This window comes from Hetaerina americana, unplaced genomic scaffold, assembly GCF_022747635.1.
Source record: "Hetaerina americana unplaced genomic scaffold, ioHetAmer1.1.p SCAF_54, whole genome shotgun sequence".
Classification (NCBI taxonomy): domain Eukaryota; kingdom Metazoa; phylum Arthropoda; class Insecta; order Odonata; family Calopterygidae; genus Hetaerina; species Hetaerina americana.
Genome location: NW_027287139.1, coordinates 1156356 through 1177630, shown reverse-complemented (window position 1 = coordinate 1177630; position 21275 = coordinate 1156356). Strand labels below are relative to the sequence as shown.

Genomic DNA, 21275 nt, shown 5'->3' with positions numbered 1-21275 from the left:
CACCCCTCGCAGTAGTACTGTCATCTATGTATCCAACAAAGAAGGAAGAACGAAATAATAAAAAATATCGTAAACACCAATCATACATATGCCAATATGACTCGGGTTATCGTATGAATTAAAAAAATAAACTCTTCATCTGAAATTTAATCGTCTGCACGCGTGCGTAAGTAGGTGGTTAAGTGTGTAACCAAGATAAACTTTCCTCCTCGGAAATGGCTGCTAGTTTATATGGAGGAAAACGGTGCATGGTGAAAGACTGTAGTTTTCAGGAAAAGAAATGTTTTTATTTCCCATTGAAGCCCGAACGGCAAGTAGTATTTCAAATTTCTATGTATATTTCTATATGAAGGCGTATTATCATGTGACATTGAAGGATTTACCTTTTGTTGGACATTTTTTCTGTTCAGAAGCTCCCATGCACATATTCATCTTAGCTTAATTTGCTTCCGACTTGTAACTGTGTTTGTTAATTCCATAGTCACCCTTTTATTTCATTTAATTTAAAAATATCTTTCCCTAAGTTAAAATTAACACCTTTGAAACAACTTAAGAGAGAAGGAATGCGCGATTATGGTATTTGTGCTTCTTTCTGCGACGGATCTCTAGGGTGGTATGATAATCTCACTACTACGGGATCAATTTTCTTGAAGAACAAGGAAGGAAATCGAATCCGCGATGTTTTCAAGTAGTCATTTCAATCAATAAGGCCGCTTCATGTGCCTTAATGGCCATCGAAGGAGATGTCAAGATCTTTGTCTTGAGCACGAAGTAATACCAGCTGCGTATTTTACTACTAATTCCTAAGTTGATCAGCAAATTCTTTTGCATCCTCCAAAATGTGTCACTATCGTAAGTCGGTATAAATTCGTCAGTATTACGACGAGAAACTATCCCCAAATTATTAGTTACAGATATGTATTTGTCAGCAGTGGTGACTATTGCAACGTCTTTTGTATGAAATCTTGCGTGCCCTTACCGAATATCCTACGCCATAAACCAGATTTGATTTCATACTCAGCATCAGATATATTGCTGGCAACTTTTATGCGTGGAATGTGGTGTCTAGGAGTCATTTCAGAATGTTTGAATTATTGAGATTATATTTAAAATTCAATAGAATTTTGAGGAATTGGAGAGTGCCAAAGTGGAATGTAAAAACGTTAACAGGAATTAAAAGGAAGTAGTTTCAAGAAAAACTTAATATCTAGATGAATTGAGTGAAAATGGTTGGGGAGAGATGGATGGATCTCAAAAATGGGGTAAAAGAACAATGAAGGAATCAATAGGGATAGAAAGCACAAAGAGAATTTAGAAGCCATTGATAACAGGAGAGATGGTTAAGAGAAGGAATGAAAAAGTTATGGAAGGATGCTAACTCCTAAATAAGGATGAGCATGTAGAGAGCAGTAAATAATAAACTAAGGAGAGACTAAGAGAGCCATGTAAATTTGGTGAAAAAGGGTGCATGGGGAAGTTTCAGAGACAAGAAAAAGTGAAAGGGCTAAATAAGAAAGTAAGAGAACATTGAGGATGTAGCAAAGGAAAAAGAATACTGGCCTAATAGTAATAGACAATATCTCTTCAGAATTATAAAAGAATTTGGGAAAAAGTGGAAGAAAGAATTTTGGGACTTAGCCTTAGTATAAAATGGATGCTTTCCCTTTGTTGATGTAAATCGGTGAGAGCAAACTCCACGTCTTTCCTCCTTTCCAATTGCTCAATTGTTTTTTTTTTGACTTGCCAGTGCTGACTGAAAGTGACTTGGCAAAAGAGGTGTGCTTGTGAAAAAACACAAGTAGTCATTATGTGATGCAAACATCTCAAGGAGGAATTCTATATGGAATACACCACAATTCTTTGGCACTTTTGCTAAAGAATCTAAAGACTTGGAATTGCTCAAGCGACTACTGTATTCATCTAAGAGTGCAGTGGAAATTTAAGTGACCTGAATCATAGCCAAGAAACTATTTCAATGAAAAATAATAGAAAAAGAGAAAAATGTTGGTACATGCAAATTACTTTCCCTCTTCGAAATATGAAAAATTGAGCTTCGAGTATGGAAAATGGCCTTAATTCTAGCTGAAAGATTTACCCTTATTATATAAATCTTTCATTTGCATCTAAATTTTACAAAACTGAGAAAAGAGAATAATAATTTTGAATCATTATGTCAACATATTTTTAACCATGGGGATCAAATGGCTGCAGCTGTCAAAGTCACCCATAATTTGATGAAAAAGGTGACCTTTGAACGCATTACCTATTAATGATCTATGCTGTCCAAAGCTGTGACTGAATGGCTGAATTTAAATTATTATTGGATATCCTGGCTCAGTCCTGAAGATCATAGGTGCTTGGTATTTTTTGATGTGCAATGTAGTGGGATGCCTTTGGCCATGTGGTGAGACTTGAGCTGCACACACTCTTCTTCGTAATTTGAAACCACGCTGATTAATAGATTGTGTTTTGAGTGGTACTTCGAGTTGGTTGACCCATCACCCTATTCACTATATCTGATGCCCAGCAACTTTCTTCTGATTCCTGATTGTAAAGTTTCGCTTGGAGGACCGAAATTCTCATCGGATGAGGAGATTATTGCATACATAAATGCATATTTTTGAGGAAAATTTCAACTACTATTTGGAAAGATTAAAAAAGTCAGAGCTTTGCTGGAAAACGTATATCGATTTAAAAGAAAACTGTTGAAGATTAAAAATACATTTTAAGAAAAAATTTCCTGTTTATTAGTTAGGCCTGAAACTTTTCAGACTACCCTCATTTTGGGAATAATTTATTAAGCCACTTATTGAGGTATAAAAATTGTACATCGTGTGCAGCATCAGATATTTACTTTAATCCCCTAATCCTAAATATCTGTGTCTGGCGTCAGATTTGGCATTTCTCAAATCCCTTGATGTTGTTGATGTCACCAATGGAAAATATGACAATTAGAAGTTCTGTCTATGAATGAGCTCCCACAAATGCTAACAGCAACCCTGAAAGCAATCAAGCTATCAACTGAGAATAATGTTTGTGCATGGTTTCAAGCTGCTGGTTAAGGTACCATTCATGCCAAACATGGTGAATGAAAAAGTTCCTCAGTATGAAAATTTTGGCAAGGGTTACGGAATAGATAATTCTTGACTGGACTCATTTGTACTGACTCATTCTACAAGAGGTGAGAGAGAGTTATTATGGATTATTATGGATAAAGAATTCCTATCTTGCTGGCCAAAAATGTCTGCATGGTCAGCTCGAACAAGAATGAGAAGAAAGAATTAGATGCCTTCAACATCCACCGCTGAAAAAATTCCTAAGAGTGGGGAGGGAACTCGGTGCATGGACAATTTAAAAAAAACTATTTCAGACAAGTTAAAGAGAAAAGTTCTGTGTAAGAAAAGTGATCTGTAGGCAAAAATATAATTAAAGTTTGCTTTTTTAAGAAAACTTGAAAACTCAAGGCATTTATTTTGTGTTCCTGGAAATTTAAGACATTTTTTTGTTCCAATCACTCAAGTAGCAAGCAAGCAAGCATAGAGACATTTGATAAGGGTGGTTTGTATTTTCCAACATGCAACCTGAGCTCATCGAGTAAATATTTTTAACTTTTAAAATATTCTTTATTTCATGAAAGACAATCCTTGAGCATGATGTATATTTAAAGTCATATTCATTGTTTACTTTTAGCAAAAGAGTGTAAATTGTTAAAATGAATATTCCACTCAAATAAATGTGAATCTATGTATAATGCAATTGATAATTTGTATTATTTCTATTTGAGGTTGAGTGTATAATGCAATGATAAGTTAAGAATAAATGATTCGCAATGCATAAAAAATACATTTTGATAACCCTCTTTTGTGGAAAGTTGAACTAATTTCTATTTATTTTTTATTAGAATATAGATAATGGATGAAATTGCACCAATGCATGGAGTGACTTTGGCCATTAAACTTCAATATTTTCTACAAATGTGGATAAAGGTGTCAAATATTAAATTAAAATCATATTGATGAATATTTATTGAGTTTATGTAAAATACTGACCCAAATCTCCCTATCATATGGTACATTTTGTCTGCTTTACTTATTCACATGTATCAATCAGTGTTCGTTCACATTTAATGATTTATTTCTTCCATTTCATGTGTTGCTGTTCACTTAAAAGGGCGCAAAAATGGAGGGAAGCTTGTGGAAATCCCACGCTCAAAAGCCTCCCGATTGAGAAACTCTGCAGTCGAGTTGTTGTGTGCAAGAGGCACTTTGCTTCGGACCAGTTTGTACACCCCCTCGTTGACAAACTTAACCGTAGTGCTGTGCCTACACTCTTCCTTCCCCGGGAAGATAAAGATAGATTGCCTGACAATGAAATCATGACACCTCTTGACCCTTCAATGCTGCAGCATGTGATTATCCCACCTATAGACATTCCAGGTGCCCTGGACTTGGCTTTAACTGATGATCCAGCGACTCATTCAAATCATTTGGCAGATGAGAAAGATGGTGTTAGGAAAACAATCAGAAATCAGTTCTTAAAAACCAGTGTGCCTCCTCATGATAAAATACGGTCAGAAAATGAAAGAAATGAGAAGACTGCATTTAAGTCTGAATCTCCGAAGGTAATCATTCATGCATGTTCCAATATTGCCATTGAAAACGCTGCTGAAATAATGGCATCGAAAAGTTCTGTTACTTCTATGATGAACTGCAATGGTCGCTCAGAAGATGATGAGGTCTCTATGTTGGAATCTATATCTGCTGAAATAACTGTGTCCGAAAATTCTCCTGCTTCAATTGAAAACTACTTACGCTGCACAGAAGCTAGTGATAGCCCTGTTTTAGAAGCTGCAGATGTTGAAATGATAGTACCTAAAAGTCGTAATGCTTCCAATTACTGCCAGAGTACTGATGACATTGAGACCTCTATATTAGAATCTACAGGTATCGAAATGTCCACTCCTGAAAGTTCAATTGCTCCCATTAACGTTTATTATAGATACACTTTATGTCGGCTGTGCTTCTCCCACCATGAATACATGATCGGCATGTTTGCAGATAAGAAGAGATACGGGTTTGTGATCACTGATGCAATCGAGGATTTGCTTCAGTTTAAGGTGAGTGTTTTCTGGGTTGGCCTGCATGCATACTGCTGTCAACTGCTTCCAAGCTGGATGTAATATACCCATTGGAATTTCTGGGTACATGAAAAATGTGTGATGGTGGGCATTTGTTGGTCTCTTGTATGCACACACATCACAGATTAACAATTTGAGGATATCATTAAACCTTCCCAGTCTCTGAAATTTTTGTCATTCCTTCATATTTGTTATGTTTTTCTTCCATCATTTGTTTCTTGTTGATCATTATTGGTCTTAAATTCCGGAACTTCCATGCCACTGTCCTCCTATAATGCTTACACCAACCCGTAATACCTCAGAATATGTATTCATTTACAAGCTGAAGTTGGTGCACTGTAATGCATATTAGCGGATGGCTCCATCAAAAGTTACTATCAAGGCATCCACTGCAGTTTCTTGGAATTTGTATTCATTTAGTTTTCTTCTTTGTACGAGGGTCATCCGGAAAGTAGTACCCGTTCGTGAAATAAAGAGACAAAAGTAAATATTAACAAACATAAAAAATTTTATTTGAAAGAGGATACTTTAAACTACTTCTCAACATAATCTCCAAGCAAATTAAGGCATTTGTCATAACGTGTGACAAGTTTCTGTATTCCTGCTGCATAGTCCTTCGCCGCCAGCTCATTGAGATACGCGAGGGACCCATCTTGCACAAATTTTTGCATAATGCAGATGGTGTTTAACAATTTCATGAACAATTGTTCGAGAAACATTGGGAAAATGCTCACAGATGTCATCAATTGTGACGCGCCGATCGTTCCTCACGAATTCGTCAACTGAGCTCACCAGTTGGTCTGTAATGACAGACGGTCTCTCCGAACGCTCATCGTCGTGTGTGTTCCCCCTCCCCATGTTGAAGTTGCGACACCACCGCCGAACAGACGACTCGTCCATTACATTGTCTCCATACACCTCCTTTAATTGGCGATGAATATCACATGGGCGAACGTTTCTTGCATTGAGGAATTTAATCACTGCCCTCACTTCACAACTGGCGGCGTTCTCAATTTTTTTAAACATTGTAAACAATCACAGAAACAACACAGGCAATGCTAGCGTCACGCAACTTGGCTCAGAGAAGGCAGACAAGCCACTGAAGCTATCTGACCTCGTCCAGCGGCTACTCGCGTCGTCAGCACTTCATGCGGCACGAACGGGTACTACTTTCCGGATGACCCTCGTAGTAGCTTCCAAGGCCAGACCCAATTTGAAGGACTTCATCATTAGTAAACCTTGGCATTAAATCTTTGTTCTTCTGTAGCATAATACTGCTTCTAATTCCAACAACTTAGACAACTTCATTATCCATTCCTTGGAGATCATCCATCATACTTCATGTGTCTTTCCGATGGCAAATGTAAGATAGCCGCTGAGTTGCATTTTTTCATTCTAATTTCTGAGTTCTAGATTATTTTAGTTTCTTACTTTTCTGTATGTTGGCTCACATGAGGATGTGATAGTCCAGTTGCAACTGGCATTGGACTAGTTACTGGAAAGCCTGCATTTGATTCCTGGGTAATCCTCTGGGCACCCTCAGCTTCACCCGAGCCATGTGATTTTTCGGGTGCCAGAAGTTTGGGGAACAACACTTGGTGGCACAGGGGAAGAGCTGGCCCCCTTACCCTGTTGTGTGAATTTCACACACACACCCTCTACCCTCACCTATCAAACATCAGGTTGATAAAGGGTTTATTGGCTCACCAAAACAATAGCTTATTTGTACACTTACCTTTATATTGTGATTGCCTTTAGATATCGCTATCAATGTATCTTTGGTCTTTAGATATCACTGTTGCAGTCTTGTTATGTCTAGCTACCATGAAATGCATTATTGATCTATTTTCATAGAAGTTTATCTGTTGTAGATGTTCCCACATAGGTGTGCTCGTTAGTACAAATAAATAAATGAAACAATTGTGAAAGTTATTTTGGATTGCCTGTAATACTCGTATGTTCTTCCCTTCCATCCTCAGGTATCGAAGACAGATCATTATCCCCAGTTTATATGTGCCACCTGCCTCACAAGTTTGGCTGAGTTAAAGGACTTTAAAGACAAATGTCTCAAAAAAAAGGAAGAATTTAATGAGAAGCTGAGAAAACAGAGGCATAGCATTTTTGTGGGTAGTGGTGACTTGGATTCATGGAGAGAAAAGGATTCGTTCCGAGTGGAGGAAGGTGCTGAGGAGCTCCAGGAGGTTGAGAGTATGAAATACCTGGGTGATAGTGAAGAGATTGCTGAGGTAATGGTGTTTTCAAGATGTTACAGATTGTAAGGAATCTTTCGTTCACCTTTATTTGGAAAACTCATTAAACCAGCTGAGGTATCTAGCAAAGCCATTTCATTTTTGGTTCCCAAAGCTATAAAATTTTAACAAAGTATAGTCAAAATTTGATATGTTGAAGTGCTTCAGAAGGAAAAAAACTTAAGTTAAAGAAATTTAAACTTATGGTAAAGAAAATGTCTTGAAGAGTGCTGTCGTGGAGAAATTCTAAGGCATATATGCCTTCTCCCAGTGTTTTTCCCAAGAGTATATGCCTGCTCCCAGCCTTCAGCCCAGTGTTTTTTCAGGGTCAGACAAAAACAGAATTAAATGAAAACTCACCATCAGTCAGGAAAAATCGAGTCTATATTCAGTTTTTCCTAGAATTATGTTCTAACGCCATGATTGTTTATCAAAAAGATAATATTTTGGCAGTTGTGTCCCTGTTTGGGAGAGTTGGCACTTAACACCTCATATGCAGGTTGGCTTTTAGTGAAGCATTAAGTATGAAACTCACATTAATGTATTAAAAATATTATTAATGGTTGCATAAAATATTTCCTTGAGCTTGGAAAAACCTGTGGTAACAGTGACATCTACGAGTGGAATTATTTAAGTGTGGAGTACAAATTGTAAATCCCTTAAATAAATAAAGTTATATGATAATAGGATGTGTTCAAATTGGACTTACCAAGTTTGTGATTTAAATTAGTTTTAATTGCTTCCTTTCCGACTGATGTATCCATAAAAGTTTCTTACATTCCTGATGTACTGAGAATGTTTTTGTCCATGAACAGAGTGTTACCAGAACCTCTAATGCCATATTTGCAGATGGTGGTGTAATGGAATCAAAATCTAAATCTCCTTCATCTTTTGATTCAGAATCAATGTCTTGAGGGCTGCTCCAATTATCCATGAGGTCCAATCATCCATGCTGACCAAAGTCTTAATATTCTTTATCACAAAAAACCACATTCTTTATGTAAACTGGATCATTCTTCAGGCATGATGATAATGGTGTCTCCTTCTTCAGGTTCTGAAGTGCTATTCTGAAAAATAGCGATGCACAAGCAATTAGCAGTACAATCTGAACAAATCACTCAAGTGTGGGTCTAAAATTTTTCAATCCTCTGTAGAATGGCATAGTTTTGTCAGAGAATATTTCTGGAAAGAGAAGAAATTAATGTTTTCTTAGAAGTTCTAGCAGCAGCATTAAGTATTCACGAAACCTCCTCTGATGCTCTTTGCACATTGTTAATAAGAGGGTTCAACAGGGGTTTACCAGCATCCTGCTGTGGGGGGACAGTCACCAGTGAGAGAAGCAAGAGTTCAGCTTCATTCATGAAGGCCCCTCTCTCAAACCTCGACTGTTTATGTACCTGTATGTAGTAATTTCTTCCAAATTTCATTCAGTTTTATAGTTATGTACTTTCTTATTTCTTTATTATTATTTTATTGTCTCTGTAAATCTGCAATTTTATTTCTTCATTTTATTATGTATATTCAGTATGATGAATATCAAAATTTGTACACGCTTTCTTAATAATAATAATTGTTTACGTTTTTATGCATGTAAATGGCAAGGGATTAGGAGGAAGAAGAGACTATTAGTCTCAATCTCACCCCTATAAAGATGTCATCAATATTAACATTATTTATGATTATTATTACAGTTTTGGCATGGCAAATGTACAGGCAATTGGCGTAGCTAATTTTTTTTGAAGTTTCAAAAATTCATGTTATCAAAGTTTGAGTTATGGAAGTTCAAATGTCCTTTTTTTGATGTTAGCTTTTATATTTTATGAGATGTGGACTATCATTCATCTCCACAGCAGTATTTGATTCCAATTTTCTTAATCCCCTTTTTGTCTTGCAATTGGGCATGCCTGGACCTATGCTAGCTGTATCTTTATTAGTTTGGATGGATTTTTCTTTCCTACTTCCTGAAAATGATTTCACTTTCCTGTAGAGCACATGTATTATTTAAACATTGCCTCAATGGATCTTAGGTTTCCATGGAGTTTATCAGTCGAGTCTCTCTCTAATTTTTCAGGTGTTCGCTATATATGTTGGCATTGTTGGCAGCATTTTTGCTGACAGCAATGAAACTGCTGCCAAAATATCAATGTACATGGTAAAGACCCAAAATATGGAGATTGCCTCAATGAATTCTTAAATTATGCCCATTATTTTTGCAAATATATCCAGCATTGCCAGTTTGCCAGTTATTGCCAGCCAATAAATTAATCTCTCTTTATGCCTTTAATTTGCAGGCATATGAAAGTGAAAGGGAAGTTGAAGAAAAGTATTCAACTGATAAAGAAGATGAGAAAAATTCCATTAGGGAAGACTCAGAAGAGATGAATTCTTCTGATGAGGTCAGTGGCATTACCGGATGAAGTTCTCTGGACGAAATTGTATATTCCTTATTACACACAGCAGGTTAAGATCACAGCAAGTGCAAAGGTTAATGAATTCAAAGGTAACCAGTTTGTGAATGTTATAGCCATCTAGTTTTAAAGTATTCTTCGGTCAATTGGCAGACTTAAGGACTCAATCACTCAATGGAGAATCCATTGACAATGGCTGCTGTCAGGTCCTGTGAGTACTTCACTTATATTTGTGTAGCATGAGTTGATTTGTAGACTCCAGGGTGGAGATGTGGTGTAAAGGAATTTAAAGATGGAGGGAGGGGGGTTATGAAGGACATAAGATGTGAAATGTTAAGGATTTAAGGAGAGAAAGAGGAAGTATTCTTGTTGTGCCACTGGTATAGCCATCATCATTTGGCTAAGTATGATGACAAAATTACTGTTTAACTGGTTGTGGGGAATTGAATCAATGAACTACACTGCAATAGAGAAGAAGCAGAGTTAATAATGAAACTTCTACATTTAAGAACTTGAATGTTGTCATACGTTGGCAATGAGAATCTTTTGTTTGAAAATGTGCCATGAAGTCCTCAAAATATCACAGTGGCAAAATTATTAAAATGAATGGCTACATTTAGACTTTTATGATGAGGTGTCTCACACCTTGAAGTGATGTTCATCAGGTTTCTGTTGCTTGTCTCTCCCTTGAGCAATCTGTTGTCTACATGGCGATAATTTAAGTTAACTCTTGAGATTGTGTGAATATTTGTACACCTGATAGTTTTGTTAAGCATTTTTTTTACCACTCTTAGTATGCAGTATTTTATTTAAAGAATTATGAAAGAATGGAGAGAAGGACAACTTTAATGGGTATCATGCATGGAGAAAATGTTTAGCTTGAAGAATCAATTACGTTAATCTTAATCCCTTTCCAACAAAGAGGAGCAATATTGAAAATTTTATGACCATATGTTTTTGCCTTTTTGTTGTTCAAATTTTTGCTTGCAAGAAAAGTAGTGGTAAACATCTTAAGATCTAGAGTAGGGCAATGGGCTCTATGTTAAGATCACCTTGGGTTTAGAAAGGCCAAGAAGGACTTAAACACATGTGATGTGGGACGGCATCCCACATTACAGGTTTATTTGATTCCAGGCAATTTTGATTTTGCTCTATGAACCACCACCCAAACTCTATTATTGTGAATATATTCTATTGTTTCAGGCTTCACTTCGTGGAAGTAATTGATATCCATTATTGAAATAGAAAGAAAGACTCGTACTTTTCCACAGATTCAGAAATCTGTGGAAAAGTACGAGTCTTTCTTTCTATTTCAATAATGGATATCTATTATTGTGGTTAATGGAAGGCATACCTTAGGCCATAGACAATAAACAACTGTATAGTGAACAACAATACAGTGCTGGTACTGTTCAATTTTTCCAAAGCATTTGACTCATTCAACCATGAGCTCTTACTGCATAAGCTAAATGGGTCCATGTAAGTTTTCTGAAATTGTCATTTTATGGTGATTGACGAGTGGTAATTGGGAAAAAAACAGAACATCTCAAGCTGGCTGAACGTCTCAACTGAAATGACTCAAGTTTCAATGTTAAGTCTGCTGTTGTTCCCTCTGTTCTGAATACCTCTATACAATCAAAACATCAATTGTATGCTGTTGACTTTTTAATGTATCAGCAGTTTTCACTTGCGAACGTAACCTGATGTATAAAGATACTCTGAATATTTAAGCATATTGCCAGAGAGTAATGGTATAAAATTTAGTGAAAAAAAAGCTGATAGAAAACCATAACCGGTAGCAACAAAAACCTGTTATATCAAGTCAATTTGCATCAAATCCCTTCCATTCTGGTCGATAATAAAGTTGTTCCCTATGAATAAACTCTTTTTAACATCATAAAAATCCTTCATGCCCACCATCACCTATTGATGACCCATCTAGCATATTTGTGAGGAAGGAAGTTTTAGAATAGTTCTGTATCATCTTCTCATCCAAATTAATATTCAAATTATTTAATTAAATAACCTCTTGAGATTAGGGTTAGGCTTTATCAACCGAACCACACTTTTTTCTAAATGTCTATTCCAGGTGCTCACTCTCATCACTGCTGAGAAAGTAAATTGAAAAGAGCAGATTCTGTGACATCCAGAATTATTATTTTATTTCATTTAATAGTAGGTAATGATGGCTGACATGATGAACGAACTAAAAATTTGATATTTGCCTGGAAATTATGAATGGGCAACCTGAGAAAGTTGAAAATTTGTGTGCTTGGCCTTAAAATAAACATACAATTTTTTAGTTTCCATGTTTATGCAAATGTTCACTCACTCATGACATTGAACAAACACTGTGGGAACTCTGCATATGTCTCACTATTCCCAATTTATTTTACTTTGGATAATAAACTCTGTTTTGAGTATTACTTGTTATACAAAGATTCTCATTTTACGCGGTACTCATTATATCAGGTTTCCAATGTACTTCTAGTTTGGTATTTTTCCATTGACTTTTTTGATGCCTCAATCAAAATTTTGAGCATACTTTTGGTTAGGAGTCTATAAAGGATGAAAATTTACACATTCTAAAATTTATTGAAATTCTTAATTTAAAAAATTAAGGTAATTTTGACGTAACATCCTTAATTATGCATATAATGTTTATTGCCATTCATTCTCTGCTAATCTAAATTGTTTTTTTTGTTAGATTTTCATTGAACTGCTTTCTGATTTAATTGCAGGACAAATCTGAGGCTGATGAGGAATTTAATTATGAGGAAGACAATGCAGTGGATGATGTGGCTGAACGTAAAACCAAAACAAAAATGAAAGAGAATAGTTCCCAAGGGCAGCACAAGTGTGGGGAATGTGGGGAGACATTTGATTACATCAATCTGTGGAGGAAGCACATGAAAGAACACCAAAAGACACGACCAATACCATGCCAGTATTGCGACAAGAGGTAAGCCATTCATTGAAACTTTGTCATGTGGCAGAAAGTGGAGTACAGATTGGCGAACACCTGGGAAAAGGCTTCACTCATTTTAGCATTTATTTATTTTGCTGACCAGGGATATGATTCAAATTTCTTTTTTGAAAAACATTACCAGGTCCTTTAACGGTGATACATTCATGGGGGTCAGAAAACTTTTTATCATTGTTATTATGATCAGGGGTGTGGTAGTCCTAGGCCAATGGCTTGGCAGCCCAGGTTTGGTTTTTGGTGATGTTGTGTACTATTGTACTCATTAGTGTTATTCAGTCATTGTCATAATTTAATTTAATGGATACCAGTTTAATTTTATCAATAAATACTATTGTTATTAAGGATGATATTGAATTTTATTTAACGTACCTATAGTTTTGAATGAAAGAAGAATACTAGGTATTTTCCAAAACCTTGTTGTTGGGTACAACCAGTAGTACCAAATAAAAAGTTTTTGGGAAAATACCTAGTATACTTCTTTTATTTGAAAATAAATTTCCACTTAATCAAGCCGGATACCATTGAGTACAGCAATAGTTTAACTAAGACTTAAAACTTTTAGTGAAGTTTATTAAGTTAGTTTTAGGGAGTGTTGTGGAGTGAAGGAAGATGTGGTGTTAAGGATTGAGAGATGGTTTGGACATGTAGAGAGGAGGAACGCAAGGAGATAGACAAAACAAGTATGCATACAAGATGAATGTGGAGGGCGGGGTTGGAAAGGGTCGACCTAATCAGATGTACCTCAATCAGATTGAGGACATTTTTAGTAAAGGCTAACTTAGGAGTACCCTAATGAAGTTAATAACAATTTACTTACCTATATAGTTAGTATTTAAAAAAATTGGCTCTCAAAAGAAATTTCACCCACTGTAGTGTTGATATTTGGCTCCTTAGACTAATGAGTTTGCCTACCACTGCCCTAACCCATTAGTCTATTACCAATAAATAATATTAGTAGATAGAATATCATACTTATTTAGATATTCTTCCTACTGCTTGAAAATTGTAGACTCTTGTATTGCTTTCAAGATGTTGCAAATTAAAATTCATCAGTAACGTTATGTGTGCTTTTAGCAAGATATCCAGGGTATAAGTGTAGAAGACATACCAAGAGTCATCTCGTCAAGTTGGATGGATTATTTATTGGGCTTGAACTCTGTACTGCAGTTTTTTGTACACTTGTAGCCATTTCTCTAATGTATCATTGCCCAATATTAACATTCGTTAGTCATAATTTTAAAATGACCAGTCTTTTTTCATAATAGTTTTAATTACTTCCTTAAATGTGTAGATAATTACGCTCTTTGTATATATAGTTTCATTTTTTGCTCTATTCAGAGAAATATTTTATGAGGTTGTTTTTCCTCATTCATTTCAGCTTCATAATGTGCCTTTCTAGAATGATTAAATGTTTGGTTCATGTGTGTATTTCTCTTTTAGTCCTGTAAAAAAGTCACATCTCTATCCTTCTTATCAGGATCAAGTTTTTGAAGGTGATCTTTCATATCTGCTGGTTTCATTTTATAATTACTAAAAGTATTTTTCTCAGAGAAAAAAATCAGACCTTGTTCATGAAAGAATCAATCCAAGTTCAGAGTATTTCAGTTAATATTATCTACACTTCCTTTTCAAATCTTAAATTACCATAGTGCGTACTAAAATTTTAGGGGAATTGTGATGGTGCAGTGGCTAACGTACTGGCTTCCTACCAAGAGGGCCCGGGTTCGAATCCTGGGTGAAGTAGATATTTTTCAGTGGTATCCCAATCCCTACTTGGGTCACTAGAGACACTTTGATTGTTGTGAGCAGTTAGAGTGACTATGTAGGGTGGGTTTCTCGAAAACCCCCACTATCGGTTAACTCTCCCAAGGAATACCCCCTATCATACCAGACAATGTATGGTGATGTAGTGCAGGTTTCTTGGAAACCAAGACAAGACAATGTCCGCTGCACACATCCAACAGACAGACAAGTATGCTGTCTGTCTGTTGTTGGCACCTTTCGTTAAGAGTACTCCAATGCCGATGCCGGGTTTCTCTCCTCTCTTCGTCCTTTCCCATTCATCCCTAATGATGGGAATGACCTTAGCTATCGGTTGCCTCCCCTAATAACTACAACTACGGAATTCAGGACTTATGAAAAATTGGGATGTGGTAACCCAGCATTGGACTACTGATAGGTGGGCCTGGGTTCAATTCCGGGGCAAGGCACTCTGGGCACCTGCAGCTCCACCCAAGCTATGTGATTTTTCGGGTTCCAGGTCTTCCTGGGAAACCATAACTGGCACAGGGAAAGGAACTGGCCTCCCTACCGACGTGTGAATTTCACTCCCTGTCAAGCTTAGTACTGGGTGAACTCTACCATTACCTACCAAACCGACCTTCGGGTTGATTGTAATATAGAATATTACACAGATCAATAGCAATACCATCAAGAAGTCTTACACAAGAAAATTTAAAGATAAAATCTCTAGCAAAATATTTAAATGAAAGAACGGGACACGGATAACCAACAGTTAAGCACTTTCAGCCCTTGAGAATTAATTAATAGAGAACGGCAGATTATGTGAATTTTTCTTATTTTAGTCTACAGCATCACATTGTTGTTTATTTTTTCCATTTCCAATGCACTCTCCCTAACATGTTCCCGTCATTAAGGAAATACACACGGATGCCAAGGTGAGCTGCAATTGCACGTTGGCCTCCCCTCTCACCCTGCTCGGATTAAACCTCAGCATGCTGTTCATTGCTTGCAATCCTCTAAACAAAAGCAAAGTGAATATAGTAGTTGTTTTTCCTGCGAGAAGAGATTTAACTGAATTTAAAAAAATATTTATGTAGCTTCTAGACTCTGCTGATTTCCAATATGTCTACCTCTTAAAGTTATTGCTATGTATGTGTTGTCTTTACTGGTTGTGCAGCTCAGTTGGTCCAGTATCCTAGATTCTGAGTGGTATGATTGTCTTCTTCAACACTCTCATATGATGGGTCAAGTCTGTGGCAACTAGATTGAAAATGGGAAATATTTTGCATTACCTAGAACACATTGTCAACCCATTCAATTTGAATTAGAATTCTGGGAAAATGAAAACAAACATCTGATTTGAACTAGGCTCCTCTTATTAATAAGCCGACTGCTCTAGCCACTGGGCTGCCGCACCTAATACCAGAGCTTCACAAAGTAGAAATTGTCTCATCGCTACTCATTCATTGAAATAATATGAGGAATATTTGTTTAAAAATTTGTAATTTGATGGCAAAATTATTGAGTGCTTATTTAAAATATTTCATAATAGTTCTAAAGAGTCAGAAGTTGCAAATTTTAAAACTACATCAAACAATAATGATTTCCTCTGGTCTGGGGGGAATTGGATTGTAGCAGAGTGAATTAAATGAATGTGATGAAGCAATTTGTTACATGGAAGGGGTCCTATTTTGGCAAAGTATATCTCATTCCTCAATGTATTTGTATTGTCATTTCTTCCCCTTTTAATCACGTTTTGCTTCCTAGAATTGATTGACCCCTTCCATGGGTGGGTGGACACTTTAAATGTTGTTTCGAATATGCATGTTTCAGTTCAACATTGACTTTCTGAAGTCTAGCTAATGAATGAGGGAAGCTTTTTGAGGGATAACAGAGGCTTTGAATTAAGCCAAAGAACCTGAAATCATCAAGGTGTACGAAAGGGAGAATGCAAACCAAACTGAAATTAGCTGATGTGATTGTTTTACATTATCATCTCCATTCTCCTTTCAGGGAGCAAATAAAAAAATTAGGTTTGATTTCTTACTGATTTTCCATTTTGACATGTGCAAATACCTCTCTGATTTTAAATTTCATGGAGTATTCAGAGAGGAACAGGAAAATGATACTTGTCATATTCACATTTTCTGGTCTTCATCACTTAATAGCCAATTATATAGAGAACGAATGACTCACTAATGTTGTTTGATCTTCCTATTTGGCCAATTTTGGCAAATTTTAAATCATTCTGCTCACATTGTATGGCATTCAATCTGGCAAAATAAAAAAATTGTGAGAAATGTGAGAATTTCTTTCCTTTCTTTTTTGTTTGCTCTGTTCGAGCATTTTTTGTAAATGCGAGCCCCTGTGAGTATGGCAAGTCAACGTACATAATGGCAATTCTGTCTTAATGCCAAGCTTCAAGGCTGACCAGGGATCACATGCTCTGTCCCACCCTGGCTCAAGAGCAAAACCAGCCTGCAGCTCTCCACATATCCTTTCGTGTCTTAGGGAGGGACGGAACACCTCAAGCTTCAGGGAGCTGTAATATTATAAATTCACCAGCAGGCAATTTGGGAATATTCCACATTCATTTTAAACTAATTAGTTTCAATGCAAAGAATGGGATATTATGGATCTGTGGACTAAACACTTCAGTAGCCTTTAGAATCAGAAGTAAAATGAGAGCAATGTGCGTGGAAGAGGTGAAGATATCAAACTCCCAGGAGAAAAAGAAGTCTATGATGCGTTCATTAAACTTAAGTATAATATATCCACTGGCATCAATGGTCATCAAGTGGAACTCATTAAGGAAGGAGGGAGTGCATTTCTTAAGCAGTTAAATAGAATTTTAAAGAAAATATAGACCAATGGAGCTATTCGTAGTGAATTGTGTGAGGTAGTGATCTCTCCTACACACAAAAATGAAACAAACCATCCAAGTGCACAGTTTTTAATGGCTGTAGAAGTCTATGGCAAGTCTTAACCACTTTAGAAGTGTTGACTTTAGTATTTGGTCTCTCGTTCCTCTATGATAATACTATTCCAACAGAATGTTTCATAATTGCATCTTCTTTCCTTTCCTTTTCCAGTTCTTAACCAACAATCAACATTTTGTTAGTAACACTGTAAGAATGAAAGAAACTTAATAAGTGTTATTGTTGACTTGATTCAATTTTCTCCTTTCAGATACAATACATTGGTGGAACTCAACAATCATATTATCAAGCACTCTGACTATAAACCGTATGAATGTGAGCATTGCAGCTTACGCTGTCGCCAGAAGTCAACTTTAGCTCGCCACAAACTGACTCATTCGGATGACAAACCTTTCCTGTGTTCCATCTGTGGGATAAGATTTCGGAGCTGGTTGAATTTAAGTGTCCACTCAAAGATGCACTTGAATGTTAGATTCTATAAGTGTGAGGAATGTGACAAGGAGTTCCTGACATCCTCCAGATTGACACGCCACAAGATGTCCCACACAGGGATGCCTCATGGCATCTATGTGTGTGAAAAGTGTGGGAAGACTTTTCAACAGAAGCGGTCCCTCGATCACCATGTTTTGGGTGTTCATTCTGGTGAAAAACAATTCCCATGTGTACTCTGTGAAAAGAGGTTTCGTTTGAAGGGTTATCTGAATAATCATATAAAAACTCATCTCAGATATTTAAATAAAAAATAACAGAAATTATTTAAATTTTATTTTGACAGATAGAAAGTAGGTTCGAACTTCATATTAAACCCCATGTCAATTGATATTTAATCATAAAATGATGAAGTATTATGAATATATCAATGGAATTTAAATGGCAGTAACTCATTTTTAATGTTGAGGAGTGACCAAATCAGCTCCATTTGAAGTGACTGGGGCTTCCTTGCACTCACTGCTTGGTATATGAGGCAAAGGGAGAATGGAGAAGATTGAGCAAGGAAAGGTAGGTGATGCGGTTCATGTACGAGGCCTGTCAGAAAAGAATCTGACTTTGAATTTTCCCGTGCACAGCAGTGATACTTGGATGGTATCACTTTCCACTGGGGAATGAGATGGTTAAATTTGCATGCTTGAATTTTTTTCTCCAGCTTGGAGTGAACCAGTCATCGTCGAGTAAGGTATTGTCTCACGTGTTCATTGCTTTTCCATTTCTCACAAGATGACTGAATCTGTTGAAGAAGGATACTGCATCAAATTTTGTGAAAAGCTTGGTGTTTCTCAATGTGAAAGAATTTGTATGATTCAGCAGGTGTTCAGACGATGACCAGGTGGTAGCACAAATTAAGGTCTTGTTGGACTGATTTAAAAATGACCACATATCTGTGGAGAGAGGCTAGCATTCTGGGAAGCCATTATTCACTCAGATTGTAGGTTTTGTTGAGAGGGTAGAACATCTGATGATGAGAAAATGTCATTTGACTGTATAACAGATTGCTGAAGAGGTTGGGGTGAGTAGAGATTCCACCCATGCAATTTTCCTTGTGCAAAATTTGTGCCTAAGCTACTGTCAGCAGAACGGAAAGAACTCTGTATTGAGATTGCACAGCACCTGCTGGACCTTACTAATGCTCATCCTGAGTTTCTATACACCATGGTATCTGGAGATGAGTCTGGGGTGTTTGGGTACAACCTGGAAATAAAACACATTCGTCATAATGGAAGCATCTCAAGTCCCCAAGGTCAAAAAAAGCACGACAGGTGCAAAGTAAAATCAAGGTGATGCTGGTATTCTTTGATACCCATGGAATTGTGTATCATGAATATACATTGGCAGGACAAAGAGTGCAAAAGAGCATCATCGAAAATTTTCTGCTGACTCCATTAAGCAGTTTGGCACCCAAGCAAGTGTGTGGGTCAAGGTGCAAGGGGTGGGTGTACTTTGAGGAGGATTAGGATTGCAATCCCATCATATAAGTAATGTACTTTACCCAGCCAAAGGTTGGATATTTTTCAGACTACCTGTGTATGCTTTCATACTTGGTGTAACCACCCACACCCATGCACTGTAAAGGTGTACCAATTGATGGGTTAAGAAATTTGTATTTTTAATACGTATTTCTGATAAAGTATTGGTTCTCAATAATCAAGGCATCATAACTATACAAGTCTATTGGTAATAAATAAATATCATTAGTTTACAGTTTTTTATTATAATCCATTTTAATTGTTGTGCTGCAAATGTAGCTTATACTATGTGCATAAAAAATTAGCATTTCTGGATAAGCACCTCTTGTGAACTCTAGTAAATGCTGACTGAATTGACCAATTCATGCTCTCTCATATGCTCTGTTACAACCGCAAGTATGTCAACCAAGCATATCTTGGGACGTACGAGCCCAGCCAAACATAGGTCTTGTTTGATTTGCTGGGTTGAGTTCAGCAGGAATGCACCACCCAGACACTGTGGTGATGCTCCCCATCCATCCAGTAAGTGGACACCCAAAGTGGCCGATTACTCTGCCACTGGCATTGTCTAATTATTAGTGATAAAGGTATGGCCTCAGGATCACTCATTGTCCCTTAGGGTGAGTAGATACATGTGATCCTAATGACATCATTACCTGTAAAATGCAAGGTAAAAGCAATAATAAAAGAAGAAATAGTCGCTACACAAACAAACAACCTCTGGATTAGGACAGTCATTTGTCCAAATCATGGCCAGTGAAAACACAGCAGCCGAAATTAAAGTGCCAGGAAATAAGATGGTCCATTTCACCAACCACCAACATTTCACTCTGTACTTATCTATCCTGGCAACAAGTCCAAGATTGAGCCCAATGATGGGACAAAAGAAGAGTTGATAAAATAAGTCCAGCCAAGGAAAATTTGCCTTAGGGTAACCAAGCTGGTGAGAATCGATAACAAGGGAGTGTGTATTGAGTCAGATGAACCAGGAATCTAAGAAAAATTAAGCAAATGTGAAATCTTCCTGAAGAAAAGGCTTGTAATGAAAACTCCAAAGTGTAGAAACCCTCGCATGGCATTATATGTAGTTATGACCTCGGTGGCCGAGGAAACGCTCTTGGAAGCTATACAAAATCAGAATGAATTGAGAAAGAGGTAAATGTAAAAATTCTTTTCAAATTTGGAAAAAGGGATGTCCTTGTTAAATGGGTGGTAGAAGTGGACCCAAACACTAGAAAAAAAATTAAAACACATGGTAGAATTGATTGAATATGACAGCTACAAAATGAGTGACCTTATAAAAGTTTTTTGGGGGTTAAGTGTCAAGGGTTGGGACAGTTTGCCAAAGACTGAAAGAATGAAGAGCACTGCTTCAATGAGCTCAAACTTAATGACTGCCCTGAGAAGGACGAAGATGCGCAGTGCATAAATTGTAGAAGAAAGAGAATGGAAAATTACTCCAACAAAGCCATGGATACTGATTGCCCAATCCACAAAAGATGCCTAGAACTTCTTATAAAAGGAATTAACTAGGGATGAGAGCCTTATGCTTAAAATAGGGCAAGTTAACATACAAAGAGCAAAGGTACCCTTAGCTGAAGTGAGATTCCTGAAAGATGAACATAATTTGGACCTAGTCCTAGTTCAAGAACAATATATGGTGAAATAATCTCAAGGAAGAAGATCCTAAGGCCAATAAAAATAATTACGAAGAACTCCTATACCGGTATTTCGGTCACACAGGTGACCATCAACGGGGAGAAAATCAAATAGGGCACTTGAACTAAGAAGAGGAATGTGCACAGGCACCGTCCAAAGTCAAGTGGGTGTTCAGGTCGGGGGGGGGGGGGTG

At 36.9% G+C, this 21275-nt stretch overlaps 1 protein-coding gene across 1 annotated transcript; it reads left to right on the top strand.

Annotated features, from left to right (window-relative positions):
* LOC139694768 (uncharacterized) lies at window positions 1–18994 on the top strand. Its single transcript, XM_071593280.1, has 6 exons — window positions 1–310; window positions 4171–5116; window positions 7117–7383; window positions 9678–9782; window positions 12536–12756; window positions 17713–18994. The coding sequence occupies exons 1-6, from the start codon at window positions 216–218 to the stop codon at window positions 18206–18208; spliced, it is 2130 nt and encodes a 709-aa protein (XP_071449381.1). The 5' UTR covers window positions 1–215; the 3' UTR covers window positions 18209–18994.
* Window positions 18995–21275: the final 2281 nt, after the last annotated feature.